Source organism: Ischnura elegans, chromosome 3 (assembly GCF_921293095.1).
Source record: "Ischnura elegans chromosome 3, ioIscEleg1.1, whole genome shotgun sequence".
NCBI lineage: Eukaryota > Metazoa > Arthropoda > Insecta > Odonata > Coenagrionidae > Ischnura > Ischnura elegans.
In genome coordinates this window covers 108,997,142-109,010,051 of record NC_060248.1, presented here as the reverse complement: position 1 = coordinate 109,010,051, position 12,910 = coordinate 108,997,142, and the positions used below count along the sequence as shown (strand labels likewise).

The 12,910-nt window shown below is 39.3% G+C and overlaps 1 protein-coding gene across 1 annotated transcript; it reads right to left on the bottom strand.

The window, feature by feature from the left end:
• Positions 1–1,510: 1,510 nt before the first annotated feature.
• LOC124155087 lies at positions 1,511–10,979 on the bottom strand. Its single transcript, XM_046528825.1, has 6 exons — positions 10,622–10,979; positions 9,289–9,483; positions 7,067–7,279; positions 5,880–6,011; positions 5,000–5,089; positions 1,511–1,960 (listed from the first exon to the last, which is right to left on the bottom strand). The coding sequence occupies exons 1-6, from the start codon at positions 10,934–10,936 to the stop codon at positions 1,706–1,708; spliced, it is 1,200 nt and encodes a 399-aa protein (XP_046384781.1). The 5' UTR covers positions 10,937–10,979; the 3' UTR covers positions 1,511–1,705.
• Between the last annotated feature and the right edge of the window lie 1,931 nt (positions 10,980–12,910).

Genomic DNA, 12,910 nt, shown 5'->3' with positions numbered 1-12,910 from the left:
CAACATTTTAAGTATATATATAAATATATTAGTCACGTCATTTTTTCACATATTTTAGTAACTAATATCATTTTCGTGGGTTTAAAGAAAATTTGTTTGAAACGTTCGTCTCAATCCAGTCCTGATTTTCCTTAAAGACTATTGCGATATTTGTTTCTAGGGGGGTGGGCAGCAGCTGCCCCCTCCTGCCCCTCGCTATGTACGTCCATGTGTACTAATATAGTACAATACAGTATATTATATGCATGCATGAATGCAATAAAACAGTTTCTGGCGTTCACTTGCGTCATTATTAATGATTTCCTGTATCCTGCGTTTTCGATAATCCGGCAGTGCTCTGGTCCGATATCAGCCAGATTACTGAGAGACCACGGTAGTGAAATGGGAAGAAAAAAAGAACAAGTATGGGCATGGCAAGGTGAGCAAGGAGAGAATATTTCCGGAAGAGATTCATAGGAGACAAAGGTTTTGTTTTGAGCATGTAGTAGCTGGGATGGGGCGTAAACAATCATGGTAAAGAGAAGACTGTTCGGTAACCGGGGTATGGGGAAGAAGGGAATAATATGATGAAAAAGAATCAGCGTTATAATGAATTAAATAGAGGAATTCAAATCGGAGGGGGGGGGGGAGGCCGGAGTGATGACCAAAATGCACCATGTAAGTAATCCTACTTTCCCCCGTAGAAGACCTCTAAGTAACATCACAGCTTATATATCTCAGTTCTGTTCACGTGTTACCTCAGGAAGCTAGTCTGCTATGAGTCCCTGAATTTTGTTTCAGTGTTTAGTCAGACCATTGTATTTCTTCTGTTGCCTTCTATCAGCATGTATTGGGGACGAACATTGGGCAACTCTGAAGTAATGCTATTTAATTGCATTGCGAACGACCATTCATAGGCTACTCTTTTGTGCGACAATATTGATAGATATTTTATTGCCAATGCTGTGGTGATTGCCTATAACTATTGGTATCAAAGCTGATGAAAACCTCGTTTGAGGACCTGTGAAGACATAACTTACCTCATAAGTAAGGAACGCACTCAATTATTCTTCCTCCAGGAACTCTGTTCGGTAGCCAAGCTTCCATATACCAGGCCACACTAGAATATCTACCATCTCCTTGCACAAGATAATAACATAGTTACCAGTGTATATTATTTACTGCGGAATATTTTAAGATCTTTTACTTATCTCATTAACCCTTTTCTAACCCAGAGCTGCTTCTGGGAGAAATCAAATTTCAAGATTTCTCATTTTGAAAACTTTGAAAATTTTGCTCTCAATAATAATTTTCGTGGCAGGTAAATATTTTTTCATTAAAATTCACGCAACAAAATAATACGTTTTTAAAAAATATTTCCTAAAAAGAGCTGAAAATGTTTGATGCATGTTTTGATGTTGCTTAGAGGTAGTATTGGGTTACAATGGGTGAATATTTTCCTTATCGTAAGAGAAATATCGATACACTCGCCAGCATTCTGCGTAGACACACAAATAAAAATTCCCATGAATTACGTCACCAAAATAATTTTTTATTTCCAGTAGAATAAATTTAGATCACAATGGAAACTAGTTTTCTGATCGTGCGGTATTCTGAACGCTCATATTTGATCTCTTCACAAATTGATCACTTCAGAGTTTCCTCGCTGATTTTTTTTATTGGGGACGATTCTCCAATCAAGCGAGTAGCTGATGCTGTCGGGCGATTAAAATAATATGGGATCGAAGTCCATGATGGAGGGTGCTTCAGCGATGACCCGAACCCTTGATTCTGGCGGGGTCTCGAGGAGCCGTACTACCGAGTCAGCCTGTCTCCACCTGCACCAAGCGTCGAAGTGGTCTATTAAAGACAGCAACGTCGCAGTCATGTGAAATGTGAGGAATGTGGTGGAAGTTATCGACAGCAACAGCCGAAGCGGTTTCGCCATCACGTATATCCATGCTCCAAGACCCGATCCGGGCTGAGAAATAATAAAAAATGACGAAATCTTAGAGTATGGAAAAAAATCGAAAATTTTTAAGTCACTTTGCGTGCTATAGCTGTAATATTACGCCTCGTGAAAACCTTCAATTTTTGCTGCGGGCGTAATATTGCGCCATCTGTCTTTTGAAAAATTGTAGCTTGCCATTTTTTAACAAAGTGGTAAACCACCCATTCTAACCTCTAAATGAACAAATGAAAAAAATAACAAAATTCATTCTTTAAAATGATACCAAACACCTAATCCTCGTATAAAAGGTTGGTTGTTAAAAAATAACATAAAAGTATTGAAATTGGCCAGCAATTTGGTCAGCGCGGTAAATTCGCCCACGTATGTTCACATGTTCGCCACTGTGTGTTTTTTCATGTTAACATTTTCAAAAGAATGCTTTCTTTCATTACTATACGGAATATAAATCTAGGAATACTAGGTCAAATTACTCATTTTGAAAGTTCTTAACATTTTTACGCTCTAAACTTGTCTGTAATTTACTTTTATGCAATCAAAGTATTGGTGCCATTCGCCATTGTAATGAGGGATAGCTTCCTTATTAGAACTACTTGGATTTAGCCGCCAAGAAAAGAAGGAATAGGGGGTAAAATACTTTCGTGGGGCGATTTCTTAAATCGTGGATAAACTCAATCAATGGATTCGGGAATGTATTTGAATGACCCGGAATAATGAAATTTATTTACATGTCAAATAGTGAGGACGAAGTAGGGAATTTACAATCAAGTTATTGCACCCGTGAGATTGTAAATGAGCTGGTTAAATTTATTTTCGGGGATTTTTACGAAGCATATTCATTTAACTCGTTTCAATTTGGTAAAAACTGAGAATAAAAGCATTGAAGTAAGGAAACAATTCATCAGATGCCGCATGTGGAGTATGTTTCTCTATGGGAGCTTGGGCGTTGACAGAAACTGAGAAGCTAAGAGTGGAAGCATTCAAAATGTGGTGCTAGTAGGAAATCCATCAACTAAGTAAGTCATGAGGAAGTACTAGGAAGACAGGGAGAAAAGAGAAGTCTGATAATACTTAACCTGAAGGAGAACTAGGCACGCGACGCGACAACTAGGCCACGTTATGACGCATGGTGGACTGATCGTAGAAAAGATTGAAAACAATCATAGAAGGATTGGTGGAAGGGAAGAAGGGTAAGGGACGACCCCAAATGAGTTACGTAGGAGAGGTTTTAAAGGAAATGAAAGAGAGGAAATACGTCGCTACGAAAAGGCTAGCGGATTGGAGAGAGGAATGAAGAGCTGCGTCAAGCCAATCTTAGGATTGTTGACGAATGATAATGATGAAAATCCATTGACTAACCATATTATTTTTATTTTTTATTAGTATTCTACCGATTAAGGTAGGTTTTCATGAAGTATTCAAGAAGTGAGCTGGGAGCCTCCCTTTCCTTCCAGCACTGCCTTCTTTAATTCACTGTAAGGCCTACTCTCTTTCAATCTATCTAAAAATCCTATTCTTTTCCTTCCCCTCCCTCGTTTCCCTAACATTCTACCCTCTAATCCCATTTTCAACATCCCCTCACCGCTAAGCACTAACTCCATCCATACCTTCTGTCTCCTCCGTATCTCATCTAAAAGCTGCCTCTCCTCGCCAACCATATCCAGACTTCGTCATTCCTTTTCCTCTCCGTCCATTTCACCCTCTCCATTCTTCTCCATACCCACATCTCGAATGCCTCCAATCTTCTCTCGTCTTCTTTCCTCAGTGTCCACGTTTCCGCACCGTAGAGAGCTACACTCCAGATCAAACTCTTCACTAACCTTTTCTTTAAACTCTTACACTATGATCCTCTCAGAAGCTCCTTCCTGTTCATGAATGCCTCCTTCGCTAATGCGATTCTCTTCCTTATGTCCTTACTACTGTATCCGTTTTCCTCTATCGTACTGCTCAAATAGTTGAATTGCTCAACCTGCTCAAGTTTTTCCCCACCCGCCTTTATCTTGAGTCTCACATTCCTCGCTCGTGATGCTTTACAAAACCGCATTACCTTAACCATATAAGTTTTGTTTTAAGTACACCGTGACTAGCTACACAGATAACTTTTACGGTAGTCACCCACAATGCACAAATTGTGGGAAAAATCCACGGAGAAAAGGATCATCGGACTTGACCAGGATTCGAACCCGGATCCCCCCAGTGCTTTCCCGATCGAATGCTATAGCCATTTAAATTACCGAGATATAACAGGGTGGTTTCCTATTATTTTTTTATTGCCTAAATAGAAAGATTATTACTCCTGGAGTACGCATTTCACGCTTTTAGATTTTTAAATGATGATTTCTATTTTCGCGATTAAATGAAAAGTGAAAAATTTCAAGCACGCGATAACGCGACGGCTAAGTATGAATGTTGGGTAAAGCCCATGTGACGTCGTTCTGGTTCCCGCTGCCGCAAGTGAGGTGACCTTGAGGCGAGGCTTTGAGTGCTGATACAACGTAGGATGCTAGCAGGTAACGCCTAGCTTACATAAGGATTATTAATACCCTATAAAACGAAGGCAACTTTCCTACCATAGGCAGTTTTAATAAGTGATTATTAAGAGATGCTTCCCTGATCTCTGTGCCTCATGCAATGGTAATCTTAGACGATATTAAAATCCTATCTACTCGTATAGAAACTAGGTCCCTGTGACGTCACGTGGAGTGGCATCGCATGGGCGCCGATCTGGCCTTTTTCAAATGCGGTTAAAATTGACCATTGCCATTCGTTTAAACTGGGGTTTCTAAAACCAGATAATTTGTTATTAAGAATACGCTATTGGTGGGTAACGAATCGCAATCAATGCCTTTCGTTTCATTTGATGAAGGAAACTACCCTATTATTCCCTGTGGATGTGGTAGCTTTACTGACTGAAGCACTCGACAGGAAATCGGTGTATTCGGGTTTGAATCCTAGTCAAGGCCAATGATTTTTTCCTCCGTGGATTTTTCGCGCATATAAGTTATGTTTATAAGGAGTTATTTTACTTGCAATTTGATCTAATGCTCTTACCTCTGCGACGCCTTCCCCCCACGGTGCCAAGGACTGGATAGCAAACGATGCCGCTCTCCACCAAGTGCAGTGTCGGCTGTTACTCAATCTCTTTACGAAAAAAATACATAAACTTAGTAAAAGGTGTAATTGGAGACTTTTGCGGAGTGGTGCATCATGCGTAGCAAGGTTTTTGGGTTGACCCCCGCGTAGATTCATCTTCATGACGACAGTTTCGACGGCGTCGCAGCTGTCGCCTTCAGGCTCGAAGTCTTTGATGCAGGTTTTTGCCCGTCCTTTATAAGCCTTGGTTTTGTCTAGTGGATATTTTCGCTATTTCGATAGCCACTCGTATGAGCCGGGGAAAGTAATGCTTCTCTCTAGCGATGATTTTTGCATTTTCAAAGTTAAATTATCGTCAAAAAATCATCGCTAGAAAGAAGCATTACTTTCCCCGACTCAGACGAGAGGCAGTCGAAATGGCGAAAACATCTAAATTCAACAGGGAGGACAGCTATTCGCTCTCAAAGGTCTGGAAGAGACTCTTACCCAAACGGACAAATCAGAACGCACATAGCCAAAACCAAGACCTATAAAAGACGGGAAAAAACCTTCATCAAACACTTCGAACCTGAAGACGCCAGCTGCAACGTCGTCGAAACTGTCGTCATGAAGATGAATCGACGCGGAGGTCAACCCGAAAACCTTGCTACGCATGCATTAGTTAAAGGCGTTCTTATGCATAAATACTCTCGATGTGATGTTGTCAGTTTCAAAATATTTTATAGGTCAACGCAATGCTAATGGTATTATTCATATTTAAAATCGGTACACGATTCCTGCTTTGAAAAAGATTTGTGCACAGCGTGCTAAGCTATTAAAGAACACCACGTGTACATACCTGTCCCCTTGGTGTATTTGAAAGGCACCTATTAACGCTGACTATAGCTTCAGCGATGAAAAGCATGGTGACGTATGTCGATCCGACAGTCAGTGGAGCAATGACGAGAATTTGGAGAAGCTCCCATAGGAACTGTGGAGTAAATTTTGGAAATTCAATTTCGTGCAATGTTTTATGTTCAATTCCATTGCTGTGAGTATAGTAGACAAAATATTTGCCACAATTATGCGACTTGAAATAATATAATGATAAATGCATATTTATTGTTTTTTTTAGAAGTTATGAGAATTTTTCGCGAGCCTCATCTTTTTTTAAAGAGATACGGTTTTACTAGATTTTACTAGATAAGGTTTTACTAGGTTCTACTACAAGATTTTAAAGAGATAACGTTTAGATAAGCTTACACGAAAATAATGCTAGTTCCTGCCCAAAAGGATTTGGAAGATAGGAAGTTCCTTGAGTTGTTACCCAGGATGTGAACTTTAATCCACGATGATATCTTATATTACAAATTTGAAACGGATTTCGCGGGTACGGGGCCACACGAACCATGCACACCACGCTACAGAGCAGAGGGTACATCTTCATATTACGCTGCAAGCCACCTACTGTAGCGATCGACAGGGGGTGAGTCGTCACCAACATGCACCAGAGGATTAAAATTCGCATCCGCTAGCATGATTTAGAATGAATATGAATTTAACAATAAAATAAATTTACAGATTTATTTTAGTGTTTTTAATATATTTTTTAACAGATATATTTTAATGTAAATTTATTAGCTTCCCAAATTTGGCACCCGGATCCCTAATGCGGGGTAATTGTACATTTTTTGTTTTCAATTTGTGGTTCTAAAATGTTTAGTTTTTTGCATTCAGTAGGATAATATGGTAGATAGATAGTTACCGTATCGATATATTCAACTTAGAAGAACAAACAAGAAGTTACATAAAAATCACAGTCGTCCAAAAAAAACCACCTCAAATTAGGCAACTTTACTGTACGCAACATTTACGCTAAATATGGCTCATAAGCTATGGGCTTAATCTATATCCTACTTATGAAGGCAATCTGCCTATGAAGCTTGAGCAAGTACAATTAGAAATTCTCTTTGAAATTCTCTTTTACAAATTCTCTCTGCATACCATATATAAGAAATTATTTGGACCAAATAAAGATGGACATACCATTTTCCCGCGACCACTGGGACTGCAAACCCATAGATAGAATGACGTGAACACGGAGAGTCTTGGGACTCTGACGGTCTCGTATTGAAACCCGCAGAGCTCGCAGGTGTAACGCCGTGCCTCCGTGAGCCACCTCTCGAGGCAGGAGCGATGAACCATCCCGATGGTCCCTTTGCATAAGCACGGAGACTCCAGCGGCCCAACGTCGTTGTACTGAAGATAGTGCGAGTGAGATCGTCAATTATTTTGCGTCAATATACATGTTGCAGGATCTTACCGTTTATAAGGATTTCAATAAAAAATTCAAGTACATTAAAACTCGCTTATAACGAATTTCAGGGCATCATCGTTCTAGTTTGTAATAAACAGGATTCGGCTATATCCATAATAAAGGTTTTTGCCCCATAAATCACAGGATTTCCGGCTAATATTCCGTCAATAGTCTTTATTTAAGCAGCAGATCCCTAAAATTTAACCATTGTCCCTCCATTTCCATCAAACGACTGCAAAGGGAAGGATTTTAAGACCAACAGTACAACTATGTGGTGATGGCCACACGTTAGAACAACTGATGATGAGATAAGGAACGGTTTGGTAGCTAAAGCCTGAATCACACGATAATTTTCTTTCGTCGCGAAAAGTGATCACTAGAGCGATCGATTTTCGCGACGGGAAAAGCGATCGCTCCAGTGATCATTTTTCTGAATCACACGGTCCCTCCCACCGTCGCCTTTCGCATCACTTTCGATATCACAGCTCGTTGTCATGGGACCCGCATAACGAAAATATATATAACGTGTTTGTTTATCTATGTCGTTCCCACGATTGTCAAACGTTGTGCTGCAATCGCTCCATACGGGCATGCGTTCCGATTGGCTGATATGAGGTATTAGTGACGGTTTTAGCGACGGAAAAAGCGACCGGACGACTGATGAAAAATAGTGATGGGAATCCTCATCGCGATCGCGATCGCGAAAAACAATTGCCCGCGACGGTCATTTGCGAGTGATCACTCGGAAATGACGGATAAAATGATCGTGTGATTCAGGCTTAAGATGGCCGTAATCTCTATATAAAAGAGGAAACAATTCTCCAATGGACCTGAGAATAATTCGTAATAGCTAGGATATTGTATCATCCGAACTTGTTCCATGCGGGGAATTTAACGTTGGCGATCATAGGAAAGTCCAAGAAACCGAGAACTCACCCAGTTAAAGCCCTCGGGTTTTCGTTACAAGCGTGATCGTGATAAGCGAGTTTTACTGTATGTGATTTCTTATATAGTGGATTGTATTAACGAAATCGTGGATCTCTCCTTCTTTCGGGTTTTCGCCGTGTTGGTTTTCAGAGGTTGACGTCAATTTCGACGGGATTCCACGAGGAGTCGTGGTGGTTTGATTTTGTGGTTTTTGATTCCCACCTCGATGGCCATTGCCTCATATCGTTTTTTTTTCTTTTTTGAAATAGATGTCACTTGTTCGACCACTTTGTTCAGAAGACGCCTGGTGGAATCCCGGCGAAACTGTCATCAGCTTCTGGCAACCAACGCGACGAAAACCCGGAAAATCCACGAATCCAGAACGTCACGGAAAACTACGCGCCAACATTGTATTAATGAATGTTTGCACTTCTCTCGGGCTCGCAAATGCAGGGCAAGAAAATTAAAGGCAGTCGATGATTCGGGCTCCGACTAGCTTCCCAATCCCATGGCTACTGACAGTTGGTGCCCGAAACGTTGGAAGAGGTATAAATGGGTTGAATTGTGCATTTATGAAGTTTTCTTGGGATTTACACCAGGTCAATCCGTCACAAACTGTCAATGTTTCCGTGACTTGATGATTGTGGCGGACTCAGTCGCAGAAACGTTGGTAGTGAATAACAGTTTTACATGCTGTGAAGCCCGAAATATATTCTTCATAAGTATTAAAATGGAAGTGCAATAGTAATTCAAAGTGCAAGTACAGATTAACAGAAGCATACATCAATATCCAATCATTGATTAATTTATCTGATTCACATTAGTGGCTGTATAGTCAATCAGTCAATAAAATGCTGTGAGTATTTCGATCCAACTTTGAATACGGTCTCGGATGTAATGTTGATGAGTACAGCGCCAATTTAACTATCTCAACTTTTTTTAAATTCGGCTTAACTCTAGGAAATTACGAAAAGCTAATCATGACGTAAACTACTCGGAACGTAATTTGTATTATGATTCATACCTCCATGCCCAAAGTATCATCTTCAGGGAGGCATATTAGTGACCTCACGTTCTCTTCATTCATGGATTGATGTGGCACATCGCGGACTCTGGTATAGAGCTCCGATCCAGATACTTCGTGGCAAATACGGCAGATGTCAGAATTTCTTTTCTTGATACATGTACGAATCACGACCCCGTCTCTTTCTTCTTCGAACTAAAGAATAAATATTTGTTCATTTTTAATAAAACTCATTAGCTCTGATCAATGTTAAAATGATATGCCGAAGGCCAGAATTAGTTGTGCGCATGAGGCGCGGATGGAACTTTTCGTCTCGTGCTATGATGTTTATTACTTTGTAATGTTGTAACAGTCATACCAGAGTGAAGCACACCAAAGATATTCATCGGTTTCATTCTTTGCCTTTTTATAACTAGGATTCGATTATTATTATTATTATTATATTAGTGAAACCCTCGATGTCAATCTATAATCTTTTCATTTTCTTCGAGAATTTTTCCTTTTTTAATTTTACTGCCTACTTTACCGCACTTTTTTAAGAAGCTTATTTTAAAACATGTGTCTTTTGATTGGTTTCCTCCGTAGCATTCTCACTTTTGCTGTGAACCCCCCCCCCCCCCAATATCCACAGGCTGAATCAAGGTAGTTATGACATTCACCGGGCTTTTATATGTTTTCTGAAGTTTGAATGACGCCATTTCAGCTCAAATAAGATGAATAGTTAATGCAATTAAAGTTTAAGTGGTAGAAATTTAATATTTAGCCATTTAAATGTAACTTTATTTCCTAAGCATAGCAAGTGCCATTATGTAGTACGTAATTTCTTTACCTAGAACTTCGGGGTTAGGTTACCCATGTCTTTGCTCTGTTACCTTGCTGCTAGAGTACAAATTATTACACGACCAATCCTTCTAGTTTTGATATAAAATGCATTTCATGGATTTGATTTGGTCAGCAAAAAAATGGCACTTAAGTTTTTTTTTTACGCGCTCCCTGTTCACTTTTTCTCTTTCACATTACTCTTGCTGTGCCATTATTGTGTACATAAATTAAAAGTGACATTAAAATATTTCTTGAAGTCTAAAAAGAGCCCAATTTCTTGTTCTATCTCTGCTTCTCTCTCTATTGTTCCAAAAAACTCGGGTATTAGATACGCATGAGATATGTTGTCCTTCATTCAAAGTTTTGGGATCCGTTGCTGCTATTACTTAATATTTCTTTTAGAAAATTGGGATATATATTACACATGATCATCTCAGCCGAACTGCTGTTCGAAATTTTCTGAAAGACTACCCACATCGGGCTCAATGCAGCTGTGTGCAAATGTACTTACCGTAAGTTTGTGAGAGGAGAGTTCTCCCTGATCGTTGGTGTCGTCCGTCTCTTCCACTGCTCCCGATTCGCGATTTGCAAAATTACTATCGAGAGAATGTTCACTCAGAACCACTTCATCTTCTATCACGTCTAGAGGTTCATCGATGACCTGATCAACTCCGTTTGCTGTTTCGCGTCCTTGAATCGGTGTGGTTGACTCCCTTTCGGCCGATGCCGACTGGCTATCCGTGCGGTCAGCTCCCGACGTTTCTCCATCATCTGCTGATGCGTGAACCGGGAACACTGTGAACCTTACGGATTTCTTTTGCGGCATGACTCAATTTTGGAAAACCGTGCAGCCGAAAGTGTCTATTGGAAATGGGGTAAGTCAAACGTTTCCCTAGGAACGGCCTGCGTTCCGTTACCATTGTTGTAACTTCACGTGCCGATAAATATCCCGCGGGTTCGGCAAATTTTCTGTTCTTAGTTATCTAAATAAACAATGGTCTTAATTTTGCAAGATTTATTCGTATATAGGTGATCTTTACTTTACCTAGTAATCTTTCGCGTGTATGATACTACTTACGTGAGCCTAAGCATCAAAACTCACCGACAAAAATGTCCAATCCCTACTGTATAAAGACCATACTGATTTTGAATACTTATTTTTTTATTTTTTTTGGAAGTGCATTTGTAGATATTCAGTAGACATTAAACGATATTTCACTGTCATGAAATCACTGCCACTGTCGTGAAATATCGTTTAATGTTCACGATAACGATCATTTCTATCTCACCATTGGGTTAACACCTGAGAAATATCTGCTCTAAGCCATTCTTATAATCATCTATATTGCCTATGGTCAAATTTTTTAAATGGCCTCCAGGGAAATGTTCAGCGATATGGATGATGGAGAGGCTAATTTAGCCTTATTTTTTATCCATTCCATCTGTCAATTAGGAAAGAAAGATGATTTTAATGAGGTACATAATTATTTTAGATCATTTTTAATTAAGATCAACTTGTTAATGTGTTACATGCTATCTACACTGAGTGATTTTCATACATCGAAATATAGATTTTATTCCAAACACAGATGTAATAATGAAAGCTCCTGTAGTTATATTCATAAAATATAAAGGTTAGGAGACGAACCCTCTCCATTTGATGACTTTGGATTCCATTTAATTCTTCTCTTGTAATTAAACGAGTGACAGCACCGTCACAATTTTTTTATCCATCACATTTGGTACTATATACCAAAGAAATAGCGAAAGATAATATGCACGGAAGGTGCTTGCACTAATTGGCGATTTTAACAGTAGCATTTTTTATAGCTATCAATCAGGTATTCTGTACTTTGAATCGACGGCTTAAATAATCATACGGTAGGAAAAAATAGCCAAATTAATTGGCGGTCATTTGCTCTAGTTAACAAATGTTGCACTCCTGCTTATCGTTAGAGTATATTTTTGTATGCTTAAAAGAAAAAAGTGTGACCATGATATTTTAGTTTTTCAATACCCAGATTTCGGGTTAACGTTTTCATTATTATTAGCAATACTTTTAGCGTGTGAATGAGTAATGTTCGCTAGTAAATCGTTTAATACCAGGTATTATTTTTCAATGTTGATTTTTGAATTTTACCTGAATTTATGTAGCGAATTGCGAGTACAGTTTTTCTGTATAAAATAGGGATAGGTAAAATGAAAAAAAATCTAAGGAGTTTAACCAGCCTTAATTAACTTAGACTAAAAATGTAATGGTACTCATTGTACAGATAGAGTTGAGTGGAATTTCACGAAAAGAATACTTAAAATATCTCTCATTTATGTAGGCTAGTTGTAAACTTTAAATGCAATGTTGATGTTCTCCTATTTAGGTACTCTAAAATGAGTTTCAAGAGCTCGATATTATCATGCACGGGGCGTGGAAATGAGTTGAAAAAATGGGCTTGTCGAAAGCGGTTTTGAAGCAGAGATACGCATTCTGGTAGCATTCAGTGGCCGCTGTCATTTGTGACACTAGCGGTTCCTCGGGGCTGTCAACGCCGAGTCGTAACACCCCGAGAATACACCGCGTCTGCCGAAATCTCAGCTAGGATTTTCTCAGAGTGCCTCTGGAAATTTAAGTGAGCCCTCTTGTGTTGTGAGTGGAATGCATAAGGTCCATGAACTCCTGTTTGATGCCCCAATGGTTGATAACTGGTTGAGCATTTTACGTAATCACAATTTAATATGGCTGAAAAATTTATCTTGACTGATTAAAAAAATCTTAAGGCCATTTTACACGGGGAACGTCATTGCG

Excerpts from the sequence above, each read along its gene's own strand:
- LOC124155087 (XM_046528825.1), bottom strand. The coding sequence starts at position 10,936 with ATGCCGCAAAAGAAATCCGTAAGGTTCACAGTGTTCCCGGTTCACGCA. Across the intron at positions 9,484-10,621 it reads TCTCCTCTCACAAACTTACG|TTCGAAGAAGAAAGAGACGG; the intron begins GTAAGTACATTT and ends TTTATTCTTTAG. Across the intron at positions 1,961-4,999 it reads GGGGGGAAGGCGTCGCAGAG|CCCGGATCGGGTCTTGGAGC; the intron begins GTAAGAGCATTA and ends ATTATTTCTCAG.